Source organism: Crocodylus siamensis, chromosome 11 (assembly GCF_052110815.1).
Source record: "Crocodylus siamensis isolate JL-2025a chromosome 11, ASM5211081v1, whole genome shotgun sequence".
In the NCBI taxonomy this organism is placed as follows: domain Eukaryota; kingdom Metazoa; phylum Chordata; order Crocodylia; family Crocodylidae; genus Crocodylus; species Crocodylus siamensis.
Genome location: NC_143405.1, coordinates 13,729,815 through 13,751,993, shown reverse-complemented (window position 1 = coordinate 13,751,993; position 22,179 = coordinate 13,729,815). Strand labels below are relative to the sequence as shown.

The following is a 22,179-nucleotide window of genomic DNA, read 5'->3' as shown; positions in this document are numbered from 1 at the left end:
CCTGATCTGCCTCGTAGGAGTACTGTCCAGTTTGTGATAGCTTTCTGACCTGGCTTTTCAGGACCTGCTTTTATTCTGAGAAGGGGGAAGGGGAGGGAAGAAAAGTATATCTATAGCTAAATCAATCCAGTCAGTGTGTTCTGACCTAGATTCAAGGAGTCTGATCATTCTGTGCAATAAGCTGTATAAATTCAGAGGCCCAAAGACAGCAAGATCAAGTTTCAGATGAGAGGTCTAGCTGTGGAAGTTGGCCAAATCCCAGTGCAGAAGGCGGAGAGAGAGAGGGAGATGCAGGGGTAGGAGGTAGCTAGAAGCAGCATGGAGGCTGACAGGACTCAGAAAAAATGGGCCCCATTTCTCTCTCTCTTGCTTTCTTTCCTCCCCCCTCAATGTTCAGTAGTAATTGAACTATTTATTATAAAAGTGCAAGTGTTGTGTGTCTAGAAAAGTTATTCCCTCAATAGAAAAAATGCATCCTCCCAGCAAACTAACCTGTAGAAACATTTCTTTATAATTCACAATATATTTTCAATACATCATTTACTATTATACATCTTTATCTTTTAATAATTGTAAATAATAATAGCTGCCCACTGTTTTTTTTAACCTTTTTTTTCCCTTTTTTTTTAATGATACACTGAACCACTGGAAGCTTCAGCTAATTTGGTCCCCAAATGACAGCTTCACCTATTCAAAGCAGCAAAACTGTAGAGCATCCATTTTATGGATAAAAAATGGTATATTATATATAAAGCTTCTAAGTTCCTATAAGGACCTAAAGGCTTTTAAAACAAAGGTCTAATTTAAAGCCTGTTGAAGTCAATTGCAGCCTTTCTGTTGCCTTCAGTGCACTTTGGATCAGACTCTGCTGGGAAGGATCCAAACTGTCCTATGGTGGGACCGCTTGGGGCACCATGATATAGTTCAGATGAGCCCAGAGCATGGGGAAAGGTACATTAGGACTGGTCTAAAGTCCCAGCAGGTCTCTCCCCCTCGCACAAATACATGCCGCCTTTCGCTCACTTTCTTTGTCTGAACAGCTTCCAGCTGTTTTCCCTGATCTCCCACTCTCCTTGTCCTTTTCATCTCATTTATATGGGGTTTTTTTAAGAGAAATTTTCTCCCTAGATATAAACAGCTTGTCATTGTCCCCAGATAAACACAGGCATTTCTTTTGTCTCTCTTTAGCTTCATTCTGCAGGAGAAATTGTTTCCCTCCTCTGAGAGAGAGAACTATTTTAGTTGGAGAGAATGTGCAGTTAGATACAGGTGCTTATGAGCTTGGGCGAGGACTTTGAATATGAGAGAGAATAGGAATATATCTCCTCATAGAAGTTCTTTTAAGAGGAAGTGTATCTTTCCCATGTGTCAGTGAGCAGACCACCCAAATACAGAATAAAATGTGCTTTCCCACTCCTTTTTAAAAGTGTATATTTTGGATGGGATTTTTAAGAGTCCGTGCAGGTCAGGGGCACAAATTCTATTGAACATCATGGTACTTGTGCTCCTGTTTCTTAAATTATGGCCCATATTTTCCATTGATTTGTTTTTCCCTGTGCAACTTGCAGAAGTTTTTTGGCAGAGGTACCTAACACTGCTGGAGATGTGCTATAAAAGAGATGCATAGTAGATGTCATGCAACTAATTTTCCTATTCCACCGGTTTAACACCTGTAGAGCTCTACTGGCAACAGTGACATTTCACCTCACTTGCCTTGTGTAAGGGACATTTAAAACAAGGCTCGTATGCATGTCTGCTTATATAGTCACCCAACACGCTCCCTAATGCACGTCCTGAAAACTGTAAGTAGCATGGCTGCTGTTAAAAAAAAAAAAAAAAAAAAGCCAGCTGTTGCTATGCCTTTAACTGAGATACCATGCTAATTTTCTTTTCACCGTATAGAAGGCCAGAGCAGTGTCTCGCAAACCTCTCAGGGATAACTGTTGTTAAGCACTGACTTCTTCCTCGGATTCCTGTACGCATCAGGCACAAGGAGACCTGCATGCCTTGTACTGCAGTTTTGTTCTGTACTGGAAACCGCGGTGCTGAAGCTAAGACAGATGCCCTGGTTCAGTTGCTAAAATTTCTGCTTTCATAACGTTTCCGCTTTATAATTCTCTGCTGACTCCTTGTTTATAATGAAGATACATTTCCCTTTCCTTGGACTGGTGTCTCGTTTTATGTCGTTCTCTAGCATAGGTACCTCATGGTTTTTTGTTATATAACTATGTCACCACTATGTGTACTTTATAGTTTGAAGGAAGTACATTTGCTTTTCCCTGTTCTATTGAACTTTGTTTTGCTACTTTCAGCACTGCTGTAGCAGCCAAGAACTGGCTCATTCAGGGTGAGCTGTATTTTTTACCCCCTTTGAGTTATGTCTATGTAGCAGTACATACATATGTACATATAAATCTCTGCCGCTGTACACATATCACGGACCAATGCTGTAGTCCAGAAAACTCAGCACCTCCAAAGCACCTCTCAGCTCCCCAGGTTCAATAATTAGGTTTGGAATAACCGACCCATGGTTTGTTTAAATATGGTTTGAAAACCATGCACCCTCAGCTCCTTCCACAGAAGTGCATGACCTGGCATACCTGAGCCAGCATAAACCATAGCTCAACAACAAGCCATCCCCTCCCCTTGCCCCTGCCCTTCAACAAATCCCTTCCGTCAGAGATTTCTCTATTCCGTGAGCCAACATAACTCTATCAGTGCACAAGTTGCCCCCTTTCTTAATTCTCTCCTGCTCTTTCTGCCTCCAAGAAGAAATGACAAAGAACAAAACCATATATAAAGGCTTAACAAGCCCAATCATTTTTTGTAATCCCCAAGGGTTTTGTTGGGTATTTTTTTTCTAAGCAACAATAACAAAAGTGTCCCCTGATCTGTGGGTTGCTGTTTAATGCTGCTTTTTCTAACCTTTTCTAGTATGGTCTACCCCTTTCCTGCTTTCTGTCATTTTACACAATCTCTGTTCAACTTGGTTCTGGTGAAATTAATGAATTTCTCAGAGAACAGTTAATCATAGAAGCCTTGGTCCATGACATATGCTATAATTCAGTGGGGTTTTAACCTTCACCCCCCTTTTGGTAATTGGCAACCAGCATCATTTGGCTTTTATTAAACTGGGACGTGATGCATTTTCTTTGTTCGCCTCGGAACATTCTCACAGGGAGAACTGGAAGGTTGTTAACACCGCCCCCCTCCGGTTATTGTTATCCACTATAAGGGCTTAGGGAGGTTTTAAAAGCATTATCATTTTGAGGTCTTCATCTCAGTGAGAGCTCCAGTGGACATGACATCTTACACACCAGGAAAATGAGATGAAATAGCATATATACTTATGTATACCCATTTCACAGCTGGAAATGAAACCCACAGGTCTTGACACCCCAGGCCCTCTGCTTTAACCACTGGTACCATTTGGTGTGACACTGGAACTCAGTTGGTTTGGTGCCTGTAAGCACTATATAGTGCGTTTTTCCCCTCTGTAGTTCACCCATGTTTAGAACAAAGCTGTTTAGAAAATTCTGAAATGAGCACCCAGCACCCCTACCTGCTCATTTATATTTTTTGTTTCCATTTTTCCTTTGTGTGGCCCAGTCATATCATTGTTGTGAATTCCTAATTCCCATTGCTACCCCTCTGGGAAATGCACTGAGGTCCCTTTCGCACGGGTCACTGACTAGCCATTAAATGGAAAATATTTTTGGTCACTATTACCAGAAAGGTGAAGAAGGTACCTAAAATGTAAAGATTTGTACTCAGTCCCCTGTCTCCTGAGACACTAGTTCCTCTGTGCAATTCATTCTGATACTTCTTTCTGCACAGTCTAAGCTCTTGTTTCATAACAAAGACACCTATAAGATTTTAGTTGACAAACAAAAAACCCTCCCAAAAGCTAAAGACAGGGAAAAAAAAACAATTTCAAACCTTTATGTATTTAACTGTATTACTGCGGCCAAAAATAGAACTAACGTGTCTGCTTTTCTAACTGTCTTATGTGCGCTGATATCCATGTTATGTTTGGATTAAAAATAGCTAACCTGCTTTCAGCCCATTGAAAAGTATTTTCCAGACAATGAGTTCATTAGAAACACAGACAAAGTGTTCGTATGTCATATGTGCATTATTTTGGAGTCCGAGTAGATGAAAATTTTTAAGATTTTTGCATTTACCTGCAAAATTAACTGCAGCTACACAAATGAAAATGATACAGTATCTGTGTAAAATGAGATCTGAATCAGGCCTTTATTATATACAAGTGTATACTTGTATGCCTCTATGCTTGTCTCTACATATATGTTTGGCAGTGATCACTAAGGAAGCTACTTAAATAATTAGGGCAGTGTGTTAGGATAAGTTCTTGGAAAAGTGTTTGACCTCAGGGTTAGGAAATGATGTTTGGCTGCTCTGAGCTTAACAAAGCAGGAGGTATGAGTTTGTTTTGATGTGAAGAAGTAAGATTACCACTTAATTGTCATAATTTTGTATAAACATGTTAAGATACTAATGTTTCTAGTATTGTATCAACAGGCTTCCAACATAGCAAAGCATTTAGCCATGTGCTTAAATCCCCTGAAGTCACATACTTCAACAGGGTTTATGCAAGTGTTTGAAGCTAAGCATGTGTTTGAATGAATTTCTAAGTCAGGGTCAGTATTAGTAGAGGAAAATGAGGATTTGGAGATGTTCTATGGAGCACATTCAGAGCAGGGATGGATGAAACAGCTCAGATGAGTAAGAACTGATGCAGAGCTTCAGCCTAAACCTGAACTGAACTTGATGCATATGTGTGCGCATGCCCACCTGTTTTTAAATTTTGTTTTGCCTTTTAAGTCAAAACTATTTGGCTATATATGCATTTTTAATAGAATCACTTATCTCTGATTTCTGGTTTCAGCTGGTAGCAGTCCTGGTTTCAGCTGATGACAGTACCGTGACAAAAGCTGTCACTGCAGTGTTATTTCCATCTTGACTGAAACTAAGACATATTGGAAATCTTATAAGATTATCAGAATATCCAACTAGTAAGCGAGAATCAAATATTGCCAAGTAATCATACAATGCCAAATATTGTCAGCAAAGCTAGAACCAAGCAGAGGTCACCTGCTTGCAGGACTTACTACCATCCTGAAATTGGTCCTGGATTATTAAGGTCTGAGAATGTTTTGAGGAAACTGGAAAAAGTTGTGAGTAGAAATGGGTGCAAACTTGGATCCAGATTACATGTGCCCATATTTGCATCCAACATAGAGCTAGCCTGTGCCAACTTTCAAATAAATGCGGGCAAGTGTCTTCTCAAGTTCATGGAAACTGGGGATGAGATTTGGTTCTTAAAGGAAACTGTGAAATGTGGTGGTTTTTAGCTGTTTGTCTTTTTTGTTTAAGGGGATGAGTTGACTAAACAAGCTCATGTTCATGTTTGCTTAATAGAAGCTAGAGTCTTTCAGAATATTAGCCATGACAGAGAAAAATGCTCTGAAAAAATAGCATCAGTTGCAGGGAAGAAGAAATTGCCTGTATCATTTTTCTGACTGTGCCTTTTGTTCAGCCAGTCAGTGTGGCCCGGTGCACAAGTTGCTAGAATAGGTGTCAGTGAGTCTTCCCATGTCTGCGACGGGCTGCTTATATTGCCTTGAGCAAGTCACTAAAATAAAACATTTAAAAAGGGGCCTCTCTTTTTAGGTGCCCTTTTTTGTTCATGATTTTCAGAACTTCAGTGCACCTGCAGTTCTTTTTGACCCTTCTTGAAACTACAAGAGCTAAGCACCTCTAAAAATCAGGACCAAGCTATCTCTGTTCAGGCTGTGCCCCTAGGGTTAGAAATTCCTTTTGAAAACTTTAATCTTCATTTCTCTGTACCTTGATTTTCCCATATACAAAATTGAGGCACTTCTTTTAAATCTACTTTGTGAGCCATGATTGAAAGGTCCAAAGTGTCATTATGGCATAAAGAGAAAACTAATTTGTCTGCACTGAAGAAGGTGAGCTAAGGTTAAAATTATATTATTCTTGGATTCCTCACTCCTTCGCTGCTGAGGACTGTACGGTTCCCTGGACAAGTGATGTCTAACCATTGGTATATGACACTACCTGAGGAAGGATTTGTGTAGCCCACAGTTTTAGGTATATGGCCACAGTGAGTTCTGCCTTTCCCTGAGATATGTTTATCTTATCCTATTTAATTCTGCATTTGCAGAACTGGCTTCAGAATCATTACTCTAAAATTCATTAGGATTTATGTTTGACAGTAGCTGATACCAAATTGGAACCAGTAGCTAGAGAACCAGAAATGTTTAAATTGGGAACATTTGGGGTGGTGGTGGTTGCTTTGCAAAAAGTGAATGGTTGTATTGTTTGTTACTGAAGTCATTCATATAGAGTTACAGACAGAGAGAGCTCCTCGGATGATCCTGCTAACCAAGGCATAATCTGGTGCCTGGAGGGGGTGGCTAAAAATGTTCCCTGGCCATTTACTAAGACCACAAGGGGACTTGTAAACAGCAGGAGGAACATCACAATAAGAGTTACTTCGTGCTTTTGTTGTTGGTGTTTCAGTTCTGTGTGGCTTTTAAATCTAAGCTTGTTCCTCTTGTGTCCTGATGTGAACTCTACAGGCCAGATTCTTGTTTGTGTTTCCCCCAATAAATATCAAGAGTACAACCACTGATTTCAATAAAGTGATTCTAGGTTTTCACAGATGTAAGTGACAGAAGAATTCAGTCCTAGATTTTCCTAGATTTGTTCATTCTTATGATATCCTTCAAGATTGGAATTCAGCATAATATTAACATGCTCTACACTGGTGGACACCAGTATTTTGTAGGGTGTTATTTTATTTATCCAGCATGTATGCAAAGTAATTTAGTTCTTCACACAAGATGTGCCGTGGAGCAAAGTTCACAATGTAGCCTTCTGAGTACAGAATTGTCAGTGATGTTTTCTCTGTTCCTCACCAGCTTAACTTACTTGTCAGCGAAGCAGTGAGGCAGAAGGAATTCACATATAAAACACTACTTTCTGAAAATAGAAGGGAACAAAATAATGATTAGCCTTAAAGTGTAGGTGTAACAGGAATTTGTAGTGAGGTTTGGCAAGACAACATATTTAATAGTCATGCCGTTCTAATGGTCAGTCAGACACCCTAATGTTGAGTATTGCCTCATTTGAAGAGGCATTGCATTGAAATCAGCAGGACTATAAAGCCTTGCTCCCCTTGAGTAAGGGCATGACTCCAACCGGGGCTGTTCAAGGGAGTGTTGCGAAGCAGAGTACGGGGACCACCAGTTTCACTAGTCCATCAAGATACTGCACACTGTAAGGGTATGACCAGTTGCCTGTAAGTGAAAAGTGGAAAATCTGGAAGCATCTTCTCACTAGCAGCTGCTACATGCTGTGCCCTCTACCTCACTGGGCTGTGCCTAGTGTAGCTCCTAAACCCCTTTAGGAGGTGGTGCAAATCTGGCCCAGAGATGGCTGTCTGAATGTGGAGGAGATTCCCAGCTTGTCTCACCCTAGTGAAAGGCTTCCAAGAGATGAAGGAAGTTGGATTTTACAAGCTGATCACCCCCATTTGGGGTCATTTCTTGTTGAAAGAGAAATAAGTAGTTGCAGATTCATACCACTATAACGTAATCTGATGTGAAGATCCAGAGATCCCCATTTCTCATTCCACTTCTCACTTTTTGTGACTTTGGCCAAGTCACTCTATCCCTCCCTAACCCCTCCTCCACTTTCCAATCTCTAACAAAGAGGTAATAACACTACCACAGCTACCTTACAGGGTTGCCATGAGGATTAATTAATGAACAATTTTTTGAGTGTATAAAAAAAATTCTATACACACACCAAGTACCACGATTAATGAACTGGGTAGGATTTTAGTGGTTGTTAGCCTTTTTCCTGGAAGAGGGAAACGTTTAGATCTTAACCAGTTTCATGGTATAGATGTTCATTTCTTTAATATTTTTCACTGTGCGTACCCACCAGTTCCACCTCTTCTTTGCCCTGGCAGATGATGAAATGAGGCCCAGCTCCTCTTCTCAAGGATCTGGTTAATTCCTATTGATTTCAGTACATGTCAGTCTCCCAGGGTGCATCTACATGTGCAATTGATTCAAAGCAATACACTCTGGAGCAGTTTGGGCCAGAGTAAACTACTCCCAAGCACAGCATCTACACGTGCACCCAGGCCAGCAGCCATTTGAGTTGAGGCAGAGCAGTTTATGCCAGGCATGCTCCTGCCCTGCTTTGGGGGGTGGTGGCAGGTGGTGGAGGGGCTGGCTGGGCCATGAGGGTGCTGAAAGTACAGAGCCATGTGACTAAGTAGCAAGCAGGAGTGTGGCCCCTTGTTGACTGGGCTGACTGGGCATAATTCATGCCCACAGTCAGCAACTACATGTGTGTTTAATTGCAGTTAATTACCCCGCTGTAAGATAGTACTGCTCCCAATAGTACTGTCCCACAGCAGTGTTAATTAGTTTCTGCGGCCTAATAGTGTCACATGTGTAGATGGCGATGCTTCACTCCGGAGCTACTTAGTCTACTCCGCAGTTATGCACACATATAGATGCAGTCCCAGCGTAGGGATATTGACTTGTAGAATTTTAGGCCTCTATGACAGCAAAACACTTAGGTACATGAATAGCTTTAAGTATGTGAGCACTCCCATTGAAGGCAGGCAATTTACTTATGTGCCTAATATTGAATGCATGCTAAAATATACAACTGGGTTAAAGTGATCATAGACAATGAGAGATTTTGCCCCATACAAACTTCGTGCATAATTAGAAATAAAAATTAAAAAATGGATTTTCTTTGGGGGTGGGGCGGGGTTGTTTCTTTTGTTTTGTTTGGTTTGTTAATCTCAATGCCATTTTATGAAGGGAAAATGGAAAGGTCCTATCTTTTGAAAAACTGTGGGGGCAGTAGGAACTTTGTGGACAGCAGTTGGAGAGAGGTGATGGACAGCACATCATTCAAGCACTTGTCGCTTTCCCCAGTGAATGAGTCTGTCTCAGTCAGGTTCCTAAAAGATAAGTATCTACAGCTCAGAAACTCCCCAGCATCACTGGTGCTAGCTGACACTTAATTTCAGTAGAGCCAAAAGACTGCGGCATGAACTGCCTCACTAACCCAGTGAGATGGGATTTTTTTTTTTTTTCCAAAGACATGATTTAGGCACTTAAGCAGAGGATAGAGTGGGAAGGTTACAATTCCACTGTCATGTTGTTTCTGTTTCTGTTTTGCTGGCACTCTACAAATGAAAATCATTCACAAGGAATGATCATCTACCCTTTTCCTCAGTGCTAGATTCACAGGCTCAGAGATCTGTTTTTTGGCGAGGTTGTCATTACCAGCACGCATTCCTCATTCAGCAGAAAATGTAGCAACGGTTCTTGCTGTTTGACCTGGGTTGATTCTGCTACCAAATGGATTCAGTAACTTTTATCTGCTGCCTTACAAAAGAAGGATTCGTTGGTCTAACAGCCATTCTTCTACAAAATGAACTACACATGCTATTTCTTGTTTCCTTCCTAGCTGTGTCCACTACTCTTGCGAAGCCACTGACTGCCAAGAGCTGGAGATTGAGAATGCCAAGCTGAACTGCACCAGCGGTGGGTGGTACAATGGCGCCCAGTGCAACATTAGTTGCAAGACAGGCTACATCCTGCAAGTGCACAGAGATGACGACCTCATCAAGAGCCAGGTTTGTTTGTTGTCATCAAGTTTGGGCCAAAGAGTCTGGATAGGATAAGAAATGATCCGCCCGTTTACCCCAAATCTCCAATTGTTTAAATATGTGTGTGTGTGTATGCGTAAAATTTCTTTTTCTAGGTGTTTCTATACCTCATGGTCCTTTCCAGGTTCAGCATCAGAAATGCTGGGACACCTAAAAAAAAATCAGTTACCAAAATGCTTTTTCTGATCTGATCAGGAGCATGATATAATAGCAATCTCTTGAGGCACCCTGCTTTTTTGACATTTCCAGCTCTCATTTCCAGACCCCCAAATCTGGTGTGTAGTCATGCAGAAGGATAGTAACTGGTTGGTGCTTGTAAAAAAGATACTCCAAAGCTTTGGGGGTCTCTTTATCACTTAGGTCTTATTACAGCAAGCTTTTCATATGCATATTCCCAGTCTTCTAGCTTTATTAGGATGGACAGCACTCATGGGAGGTAGGTAGTATTTCTGTCTGAACTGTGTAGATCAGGGACAGGTGAAAAGTTTGGCCCATGGGCCACACTGAGTTCATGGTGGACTCCATTTCCCAGCAGCCCCTGCCCTTTTGCTGCAGCCAGTTTGCATGGAGACCACAGGAGACAACATGAGGCCAGGGTTTCCAGGGAGACGAGCCCCAGCAGCCCTGGCAGGGCAGGAAGCTGCTCCAGGGCTCGGTTCTTGTAGCAGGGACAGCATGGTCCAGATGCAGGGCAGAGCCACGATCTGCTGCCCACATGCCCCAGGCAGGGGTGGGCAGGCCGTGGATCACAGTTCTGCCTCAGCTCCAGACCATGCTGTCGCCACTGCAAGATCCCAGCCCCGGCCTCAGAGCAGCCCCCCATCCAGCTGTGCACCCTGCCAGCGCTGCGGAGGTCGGTCTCGATGGGAACCGTGGACCCATGCTGTCATGGTCCCGCCACCCCTGGGATCTCCATGGAACTGGCTGCAGTGATGTGGGCAGGGGCTGCTGGGAAATGGAGTCTGGCCTACTGGCCAGCTCTGCCATTTTGCCCACCCCTAGTGTAGGTGGAGAAACTGAGTCACAGAAATGTCACATGACCCGAGATCAATAGATGATTATTGGCAGGGCTGAATATAGGGTCCAGGTCTCCTTACTTCCAGGCCTGTTCTTGGGGAATGCTTGTTCTCAACAGGCCATTTAACTTAGTGTGCGTGTGTGCGCGCGCGCGCCCGTGTGTGTGCATTCCTATCTGAGTAGGCAGGAAACTTTATAAAACCATGCTCTAATATTCTAACCTCATTAAAAAAGAAATGTTCTAATTGGCATAGTTCTTTTTATTTTTTCTGGAGTCTGGAAAAGCACCCAAACATTTTGGTGGCTGCTCAGAACTTATCTGATCTTACTGGAACTGGAAAACTGGCCTGAAATTTCATGAGGATCGGCTATCAGCTGAGATTCCTTTGGCTGGGCCCGAAGCATCACAAGCCTTGCTTCCTTTGCAGTATTTCCAAGTATCCACTTCCAGGCAGACCCTGACAGTGAAGAGGTGCACAGAGATCAGGAATCAAGGATAGAATGAATCCAGACTTTTTCAGATGTAATTAAGAAGGGATTCAGAGCATGATGTATTGTCTTCTTTTAATGATGCCCTAAGACTCTAGTACCACAGGTGCATGTGCGAGCAGAAAAAGTCAGCGACTGGGAAATATGTTAATTTGTTTTCTCATTTAAACAAAACTAAGAAGGGGAGGTAATGCCTCTTGGAAAATGTACACTCATTTTGTTTGGGAAATGTTTGTACTTGGTCTCTGAGGGCAGCATATTGAGTGCATTGATAGCAAGCTAGTTCACATGTGAGATTGGAAGTGATGGGTGTTTGTGAAAACTTTTTAGTGGGAAACTGGAGGACTGTCTTTGGACTCCTTCTTCCCGTTCCCCTGTCCTCCCATCCCCGTTTCCCAAATACCTGACGCTTAGTGCAGTCTGGTGCATTCCAAAGACAAACTGTTTGTTCTGCACAAGAATTTTTGTGAGCTCTGGGGATAAATCATCCCAGGCAAAAGGATACTGGTTTCCAGAAGGGAGTGAATTTTTTTAGGACCACAGAAGTCACTTCAGCTTTCTGTTTGTTTTGGGGAATGGTAATGGTGGAGTAGGAGATCTGTGAGCCCTACCTCCAACACATCCCTGCATTCACTTCAAGTTTAGAGCAAAGTTTTAAGTTGTTTCTTAGTTTAGTTCTCCCCTATGATGTGTTTATGTAATATTAGTTGGGTCACGTCTGTGAGACGTGAACACAGTAATTCCCATCTGGACCTATTTTTGTGTGGTAGAAGCAATGAGGGGTGTGTGTGTGTGTGTGTGTGTGTGTGTGCGTGCGTGCGTGTGTGTAAAGAAGATAATGTATAAGGCCACAGTCACACTCAGCAGCTTGTCTGTATTTGTAAAATACTGTGCTCTTCAGAAGATCATCGAGGGGGAGACAGAGTGGAGGGGAATGAGTCAGCCCTTTCAACTCAATTACAAAACAAATACAGGACCCCACAAGCTGGGCCTCTTCCATCCTAATTGGCATCAGCACCAGGACCCTAGCTCCAGCTGAGCATTTTTGCAGAACAGAAAACAAATTCTCAAACAAGCCTGAATGATTGAACAAGGAAATAGTTGGAAGAGATCTTTGCATTGAGCGCACAGGAATCCACAAACCAAATAAAAAAAACCCAAAGGCATTTCACCAGCACCATATCATTTAAATATGAAAAGTCCCCTATGGGGGAGATTTATGCCAATTATTACTATATGTTTTTGATCTCAGAACCTCAGTTTCGGAGCCTCTTTTTTTTTTTCACCCAGAGCATTCAAGGTTGGGTCTGATTCATATAACAGGACTGCAGAACATTAAAGCCACTAGCTGAGGATATTCCTTATCCACCAAAACACTCCGAACCCAACTCCGATCACCCCAGGTTTTGCAATCCATTGCCCTCCCCAGAAAGTGAATGCAAAAAGTTCTAGGATGAAGGCTCAGTTTTTTATTATGTTCTGTATAACCTGGGCACATCTAGACAAGAATGTCTCGGCATCTACACATGCGGCCTTATTAGGGTACAGGAAACTAATAAACTCTGCAGTAGTACTTGTAATGTGCAAACACTGACCTAGCTTGTTAGGGCACAAGTGTGCATGAGTATGGGTGCTGCCTGCTGGCTGGCCCCACACTAAAGCACCCTCAAGCCCCAGCCAGCCCCTCCACAGCCTGTTGAGCCAGGTCGGTGTAGTCCCTAGCTGGCAAGCTGACCCTTTGGGCCTCCTGTCAGATGGGGCTGCTGTGACTCTGCTCGACATCCTGTGGTCCCAGGCGCACATGTAAAAGTGGCGCCCAGGAGCAATAAACTCTGGTGCAATATGTGCCAGAGTTTATTGGTGTGCATTAATATGCACATGTAGATATGCCCTCTGAGTATAAATCAGTCAAGGATTAAGTGTGTCCTTCAGTCCGTCCCTGTTCAGCAAAGTTTTTAAGCACATGCTTAAAAGTTGTGCTTGTGCTTAAGTGCTTTGTTGACCGACAACAGACCGCTTCTTTTCAGGGCCACCAGGGTTCAGTTTATTGAATCAGGAGGAGCTCCGTGCCACAATTTGTGTAATGTTTGTCCAAGAAGTAATTTCTCAGAAATTCTGGAATATTCAGGTTAGATTCCTGTTGTGCTTTTATTTATCATCTCACAGTTACTTTCCAGCTTCCAGTTTCTCTTCTGATTACGTCTGGAGATGAGATGAAACATGTGGCAGGTTGTCTGTATCCAGTTGTATTGTTTTGTTTGTTTTTTGGGGGGTTGAGAACCTTGCTGAACAATTTTTGCAGAGCTGGAGATCTTCCTCGCATTCATCTGGTAGCCTGAATGGGGTCTAACGAAGGGCAAGCAAGGCAGCTTTGCTCAAGCTGGTGTTTGGAAAGGAGACAGGGGTCTCAAAGGATGTTGATGCCTTTACAAGGGACAGTGAGGATCACTGTGCTTATGCAAATGGTCAACAAGCCAATAAATACGGTCTAACATTCAACACCAGAGCTGAATTTCTGGATATCTCAGGAAACAACACTGGAAGAACTGAGCAAGGAAATCAGGAAGATTTTCATAAGCACCTGAGAGCATGTAGGAGTGTGTGTCCCAGTAAAATCCCTTCGGTATGTTAAAAATTTAACCTGTTGCTGAACCATTCGATCTCTGCAGTTGTGCTGAGCCATAGGGCTCAGGCATTGCAGGAACATGAAGATCACGTATCTGCTACTCAATGAGCTGTTCCCCTTCTTCACCCATCGCCAAACCCTGAAAATTGAGGGAACCCCACATACATCAGTGCTACATTCAGTTAAAGGAAAGGAAGCACAGACCTACCTTTGGTCTCTCTCTCAGTATCTCAATGACATCAACAATGTCTCCCTGTAGGTTAATGACGGGACAAATTATCAGTACACGTACAAGACCATTTTAAACTAGCCATTAGCATGGTGCCCGCTTCTAGCCATCATTCACTTTGTTGCCTTTCTTTTCTTTCTATATCTTCACCTCCCTCCTTTTTTCTTTCTCTGCCCCCTGCCCTTTGTTTTCCTTACCTTTCTCCTCCACTCCGCAGCCCTTTTTCTTTCCTTCAGCAAAAGCCCCAATCATTTGGTTATTTGTTGTCATTTTTTCCTGAAGCCACCGCCACTGCTGCTGTGGTCGAGAGGTGTTATTTAAAACCCAGCAGCTCCTTAATGTTGTGCAAAAGCATCATCAATCATGCCAGGAAAAGAAAGCATGGCTCATGTGGGTTCAATTAGAGGCACAGTAGTGGGCAGCAGTGGAAGAGTACTTAGAGGGAAGTACACAGCTGTTCATTTTTAAGGAAAGGAAACTGCACACGTGAATTGCCTCTTGCAGAAAGAACACACTGGGGTTAGGATAGTGGGGAAGAGATGTGTTTTCTCACAAGTTGTTGAAAGTCCCAACAAGCAGATCTTTTATGGTGTTGGTTAAGGTCTGGTTTGCTTAATCCATCCTCGATGTTTTGAGGAATTGTTTTTCTTTCTTTTTTTCTTTTTTTTTTTAATCCCTCCTTACATAAGACTTACTGTGCGAGGCATGGGGCTGAGAGCAGCAGTTACTGGAAGTGCCAGTCAGAATAGCACAAAATGGCCAAAGTGAGAGCTAGCGTACCAAATACAAAAGCCAAGAGCTTCACTGGAAATGTTTTAGGATGTACAGTCTTGTCAAGTCATACAAGCCAACTGGCAAGTGTCTGGTGCCTGGCTTCATGGGAGACCTGCGAGGTCCAGTGTGGTCTTTGCCCAAAGTGATGCAAGTGATTCGGAAGGTGCTTTCATTTACTGAGTCACCGCAACTACAGAATAAGTACCCACATGGAGAAAAGGAGGGTTGTGCTGTGTTGGCTCTGTCATCTTTTGGCCGATGGCCTGGCAACATGCAGCCTTCAGAAATCCCACAGTACTTTTTGCAAGAAGGCCTGCTAACCGACGCCTTGGATAAATTTACTCTTAGACAATCTCAGTTTCCCCTGCATTTTCAGTTTAGATAGTTAGTCTTCACCTCCCTTCCAGGGGTAAAAAAAACACTGTTGTAATGTTCTGCTACAGAAGTAAGTGTGTTTTAGTATTCATTAAAGTGATTATGCCAGATGATAGATAAGCTTTAAAGAGCACAGTGAGTATCCCTGACCTTGAAAACAAAGAGCCTCACCAAAAACATTGCAAAACAAAAGGCACAAGTTGAGAAATCAACCATCATACGTGCTGATACTTTTTCTCTGTAAGGGGCCAGTATTTTTGTTCATGATGAGAACTGAAAGAAGAGTTTGAGACATGTGTAAAGGCTCCGGGTTTGTTTCATTGGTGAAGTACTATAGGGGAACTGAGAGTATGAAGACTTAATTTTCCTATTATAAAACAGGAGATGATCCTTTCACATCAAAATAAAGAGCATAAGGATAGATATATGCAGCATAAGTGCCCAGCTGACAAGTGATCTCTTCCAAATGACAGAAAAATGTCCCTTTTCTAATAGGCTTCTTTGAATTTCAAGCTTACTTTTTAGTAAGCTCAGCATGTCAGGCCTGTATATAACTTTTGTCAGTTTTGAACATCAGTGTAAATTATGCAGCTGACAGCAAGCTTTCCTGGTGTGGCTGCTGCAGTAGACACTACTACAATGCCTTTCCAATAAATGGTGGGAATAGCCTATTTGCATTAAACAAACACCTGCCCGCAAGATAGAAATGGAAACCTAGGTCTATGTAACTTAAACCAGTGTAGTTTTACCACTGATTTTTTTCCAGGGTCATTTGCAGTGTCCATCATATTGTGTAGGCTTATGTATTGTTTGTCTGCTCCTTACCTTGCACTGCTCTAAGGACATGTTACACCAGCGTAAAGGTGGTGTGTGTCCAGGCTGCCAGCTACCTGTGAACTTTCTCAGAAGCATTAGCTAAGACAAAACTCATATGCTTGAAAAGTGTGAATCTCCTTGTTGGAATCACACCTTAGACTCAACCTTTTATATTAGCTTCCAGGTTTGGGTGCAGCTCAGGATATTTAGATAATGTCCTTTAAAACCCTGTTTGATTTGGGACCTGTTTATTCGAGAAGTTGCCTCTTGCATCCGCTGAAAAGCGCTTGTTTTTGGTCCCTGAGCTAGAACACGCCATACTCGGCAGCTGGGTTTTCTGAGCAGAGCTTCCCCACATTGGAATTCACATCCATGTGCCTTCCATCAGGGCCTGAACCTAATGTCCTGCAGGGAACAACGCAAGAGGCCTGTATTTTGTTTAGGATTTAATTAACACCAGTTATTTTGTTCTGATTTTGTGTTTTAACCTCTGAAATTGAAATGCCCAGGAGCCATGGAGATGGACAATATACATGTTTGTAGATAATAATAATGTTTCTTATGGGAAAAGGAGGCTTCCGCTTACCCTGGAACAACCCAGCTTGGAGTGAAAAACCACATCTGTGTTGGGATTTGGGAGAAGATTGTATTTCTCCCTGGTCTATAAAAGCTAAGGATTGATTCCCTGAAGTACTGAGCATCTGTGACTCCAACCACAATCTCAGGGAGCTCTAGGCATTTGGCATCTATCAATCAGGCCCTGAACTCCTTCGGTAGCTGAGGTGCTGCTCTGCCAACAGAACGGGTGTCTCGTTTAATGGTTGAGAATAGCCCACTTTCTGCTTCTGCTCCAAAAGCAGGACCTGAAGCAAACAGGAGGGTTGCAGGTGGGATAGGGTGTCTCTGGATTTGCTGCTGTGTCGGTATGTGTAAATACAAGGAAAGGTTTTCCATAGCCTCACTTTTCTGCTGCGGAGCCACATGCCATAAAGCAGCTTCCCTAAAGTACAGATGCATTCAAGTCGTTTTCTCTCTGAAGTGTCGGAACGTTCTTTGTTAAAATAGTTCAGCCAATTTGGAAATCAACAAAGCTAGAGTAAAAAGCCCCCGGAGAACACATCCTCTGGAAATGAGGACTATAACGTCACTTTGCCTTAGGTTCTCTAGGGCTCCCTGCACATTATACTGCAGATCAGTAGGAGATGCATTTTTGTTTGTTTGTTTGTTTAAATAAACACAGTGGCCTGGAAAAGGGGTTTTGTGCCCACTCGGGAAGTCTCCAGTCTCCAGGCTGTGGGACTGCTTTTTCCATTCTAAATACAACCATATATCAAAGGGAGACAGGTCCGAACTTCTGTTGAAACCATTAGGGTGTTTTGGCAAAGGGGAATTCCAGGTCCCTTTGATGTGTGCTAGAAAAATTTCCCTTGCTTTTATAAACCCAGATCAATGCTTGGCGTTGCAAATCTCCTGTGACTGTGCCAGCCCGGAATAAAATATCCCCCAGAGGCACAAGATTACTACAGTTCAGTCACATTTGTGGCAGGTATCTTCTCTTTACCTCGCTGTCTGCTTCTTGTGTTTTCTCTTGCACCTCCTTTCTCTCCCCTCCTCCCCCTTTAGTCTCCCACTACTATCAGACCTATTTCTAACCATACTCCTTTTTTAATTAACATTTGGACGTGCCCTTTTTTTTTTCTATTTACATCAAATTGAACTGTGGCCCCTTAGAAAATGCATAGCCCTAGCTTTAGAAAGGTGGCTCCTCTTTCCTTGTGCTCAGCTCTTTAGGGTTTATAAACGTTTGGAGGTCACTCCTCAAAACCAGTGTAGGATGGCCATGTGGTTTTGATGCTAAGCTGGCCCTTTGAAGAACTGAACTCATTTTTGAACTCTGCTGCAGACTCACTGCATGTCCTTCATCACGTGAGACCTTCCTATGCCACAAGTCCCCATCTAAAAAAAGTAGGGATAAGGATACTACATTTCTCTGTTTAGAATGGAAACTGTTCGGGGGGGCTGTCTCCTTCCATGTGTGTGTTTAGTTACCAGCACAGTGACACCCTGGTTTCATTTAGAGATGCTAGGCACTTCCAGAATACAAAGAAACAGAAACTATCAGTGGATGAAAAAATAGCAGAGTAACCAGGAGCATCTCAACTAGCATCTGCTCCTACAGCAGTCCCTAAAATGACACCTGCTGGGAGAGGCTGGGCCTGGTGTCACCCCAACTCATTAAAGCCTATACTCTTTTGTCAGTCCCTACAACAACTTCTATGCTTATTCTGCCATTGTGATACAGGCAAGAGGTTCCCTCCGAGCTAGTGGCTTATACATTCCCTCCAGTTACTTCAAAGGCACGATGCTAGCATGAGCATAATTGTTGGCTCTCTAGATCCAGATTTTCTCTCTCATTCACAATCCTCTGCAATAACAACAGCTGCAGAGAGGCTGGGAGAGTCACTGTCACCATTCTTCTTGGCAGACCAAGCAGATATGAATCCAGATTCCCTGCTGCCCTGTACTTTGTAGTCGTTGTCATCCTTGCGGAGTGGGGGTTAATCTGCTTCTCTGATTTTGCAACATTTCATACCACATCTGCAGTGTAAATAGAAAGACAAAGAACAGGGTAAGGGAAAACCAAGCCCATGGATTTTTGTTTTTCTATAGCTGGTTTTAGAAATACTAGTAACTTATATGTATGTGATACCGTTTGTGTAAGAATGACTTACAGATTGATATGCATCTACTCCGACAATGGAGCAGTCTTTGGGGTAAAATGCAGAGATTGCTTAACACCACATATAGTCACATTTTAGGTATACAAGTAAAGAAGAATGCCAGTCCCATTGAAATTCTTCCAGTAAACAGGGATTAACATCCTACTACTAAACAAAGTACAACCGTCTTTCACAACCTTGGGTCATTAGGACTCCACTACAGTGCTCCATTACAAGCAATAGCATATCTTTATCAGGCTAAGATGCAGGTTTGAGGGTAACTCAAGGGAAAGTATCCACCATAGACTCACCTACACCACTTCTTGCAACACCTGGATGTTCTTTAGAAACCTCCATTTCAAATGATGATGATCAGGCCCAGTTCTTCTTGGCTTATGAGACAAGACAGATAATAGACATGAGCAGTGGCATGGCTGCAGGTGATGGTTAATACCCACTAGGCGTTATTACATTGTTGCTAGTTTTGATTTTTCCCTTGCTGACTGTTGTGCCTTTGCCTTTGTGTCTCTTTCAGTTGGGGTCCAGCATCACCATGACTTGCGTGGATGGAAAATGGAACAAACAGGTGACCTGTGACCCTGTGGATTGTGGTATCCCTGATCAATACCACGTCTACCCAGCCACATTCAACTGCAGTGAGGGCACCACTTTTGGGAAGAAGTGCTCCTTCACTTGCCGACCTCCTGCTCTGCTGAAAGGTACAAAGGGTGCTTTAGCTCAATGGGAAACATGGGTGATTCCTATTAATATTATCATTCCATGTAATTTTAAGTATGACAAACAAGGAGAGCAGACAGTGGCTTGTATGATTTCATTTAAATTAGAAGTTCCTCTGTTCTTCCTCTTCATCATGTTGGTTTACTTAGACATTTCCTTGGTGATGACCAGCTGAAAATAATAATTCCAGCAAATATTGCATCCATAAAATCAACATTTTTAAAAGCTGCAGGAAAAAAGTCAAGCCCGATACTCTGGTCTTGCTCAGTTTTCTGGGAATTTAAAACCATCAGTAAAATGGAAAGGTCTTTATCTTTACTGAAATATTTGTTAAATTTAGGGACATAGAGGGGAACTTTCCAAAGTGTCTAAGAAACTTAGAATTGAAATACCATTGGACTTGGTACCTAAGTGTCTTTTGAAATTAAGATTTAGGCTCCTGTGAAAGTTTTATTCCAACAACTGGCAGCTGTTCAGTATGCTGTACCTTGAGAGAGCTATTGCATCTGCGCTTGGGAGCACACTGTACATGCTAAGCTATATTATAGATATGAGTCTTATTAATCTAGTTGCATTGAACAACTCCTTATTCACAAGGGGTCCTACTAACTTTTGCTAGGCTAGTAAAGTGCTACTCATACTATGGGCAAACAAATTCAGTGCCTCAAAGTAAAACGGGGCCAGATTTTACTGCCCATCATCTGCTCCCAGTACCTGCCCAAGTGTGTGCTCTTTCTCCACAGTAGGTGAGAAATAAATCTTTAATGAAAGAAGAGACCTAACCACTACACTTTCACTTTTTTCTACCATTTGGTAAGAGCAGGCACACAGGCAGTTATTGCAGAACTGTTGACACAGGGTAAACCCCATCCCTTTTGCCTTGTGCTAACTCATTTGTCTGCCAATAACTTCAGCGTCGAAAAGAGCACCAGAATCCAACCTGAAAGAAAGTAAGCTGCTGGCAACTGCTTATTATTAGTGACTTCTGAATTATTCTCAAAAATGTTCATCAGGTTCACACACCCTACACAACCAGAAATTTTGCAGAGAGTAGTTCAGGAGTAAAGGAGTAGAAGGAAATCCTCTTGGGCACCCAGGCGGGACAGAAGCCTCTCAGTTATTGAGGGAGCTACATAAGGAAATTCCATAAAGTTTTACTATTACTAGATGGCCAAATCCTAAAAGGTGCTGAGCATCAGCAATTCCCTTTGAAGTCAGCAGGAGCTGCAAATGCTCCGCATCTCTTCAGGACCTGGCCCACCCAGAACACCCTTAGAAAGTTTGCGTGTGTTTCATCGTTTGTTTCCAGGCATCCCACCGTCAGCCCTGTGAGGAAGGTTGAGTGTTAATGGCAGACATCCAGCGGATGAACTCAGTTCCTTCTCCTTTTTCTCACTTGTCCTCACCAAGCACAAAATGCAACCTGGCTTATTATTAATCAAGGAATTGGGATTCTCCCTCCAAACGCTCTCAGGCTTGGAGGAGGAAGTTGTGCTCCATTGGATTAATTCCAGCCAGAGCAGTGCATCTGTTCAGCGCATTCAGATCACAGGATTTTGGCCCCTGTCTTCCCAGAGTCTCACAGGATGATGCAATGGACAGAGTGGCCCCCTGGGCTTTTGAGCATCCCATCGTTGATTGGAAGCACAGATTGAGTCTCTCTGGCACAGCCGAGGCTCTGGCCCCTGGAACTCTGCCAGTACCAAAGCAGCATGTTTCCTTGCTCTGTCTTCCTCCTTCCCATGTCTCCTCTATTTCCAATGTCTGGCTCACCTTTATGCTGCTTCTGCTTATTTCGGAAGCTGAAGACTTGAGTTTCCATCTCCCAATGGCACCCACACACTTCCCAGCTATACCTTCTTCCCTCTCGCTGCTATGCTCCTTCCTCAGTCCATCCTACCCTGACCTTTCTCCTCTGTCTTCTCCACCTTGGTCTTCTAGCTGCTTTAGTCAGGCATATATTCTGCTCCCTTCTTCCCTCCCACTACTGGTTGTTTTTTTTTGTTTTCCCGGGTGAGTTCCCACCCTGGTTTACTTCTGCTTCCGTTCCAGAGTTCCCGTCAGAGTCTCCCTGCATTTGTTACGCTTCTCACTGGTGCCTACAGTCCCAGATGAGATCTTCTGGTAACACCGGGAGGAGGCACCGTTAACTTGAAAAAGTGCTGAAGTTTTATTAGCCTGTCACCCATTAGCTCTCGACTCATCCCTAGTGGTGTTATATATTTAAGCACACTACACATGTAAAGCTCTTGTGTGTGTACAGCGTCACCTCTTCTACGAGTGCTAGTTGTGAATTCCAGATGGGGCATATGAAATACCTTTAATATTGTAGGAGGATATACTACACTCTTTGTATCGGACAAGGTGGTTGAATCCCTATTTTAAGTGTAAAGTTCAACTCAGCCTTAACTGTATGACTACAGCCAGGTCCCTCACAGTGAAAAAGCAAACTGCTCATGATTTTCCCTGTTTTGAAAATAGTCCAGCATGAGGCAGTCTCCAAGAGGAAAGTTGCTTCTCAGTGAAAACATATGGAAAATGTCTCAGGGGAGAAATGTTGCAAACGTGAAAATAGAAGTTTTAGTCAAATCTGAGAGGGGCAAAATCATCCCAAATAAAAAGTTGAAGTGTTTCACACCAAACA

At 42.9% G+C, this 22,179-nt stretch overlaps 1 protein-coding gene and 1 long non-coding RNA gene across 4 annotated transcripts in view; one reads left to right on the top strand and one right to left on the bottom strand.

Annotated features, from left to right (window-relative positions):
• PAPPA (pappalysin 1) overlaps window positions 1–22,179 on the top strand; it is a 238,127-nt gene that overhangs the window by 167,913 nt on the left and 48,035 nt on the right. For all 3 annotated transcript variants that reach the window (XR_016438474.1, XM_090021909.1, XM_090021910.1), the window contains exons 14-15: window positions 9,550–9,718; window positions 19,333–19,516. Coding sequence is in view for 2 of the 3 variants with exons in the window: in XM_090021909.1 (XP_089878035.1) it covers window positions 9,550–9,718; window positions 19,333–19,516 (353 nt within the window). In the remaining variant the exon portion in view is untranslated. The remainder of the gene's footprint in view (window positions 1–9,549; window positions 9,719–19,332; window positions 19,517–22,179) is intronic.
• LOC149855462 (uncharacterized) lies at window positions 11,056–14,436 on the bottom strand. Its single transcript, XR_016438475.1, has 3 exons — window positions 14,310–14,436; window positions 14,092–14,136; window positions 11,056–11,226 (listed from the first exon to the last, which is right to left on the bottom strand). It is a non-coding gene; the product is annotated as an uncharacterized LOC149855462 (long non-coding RNA).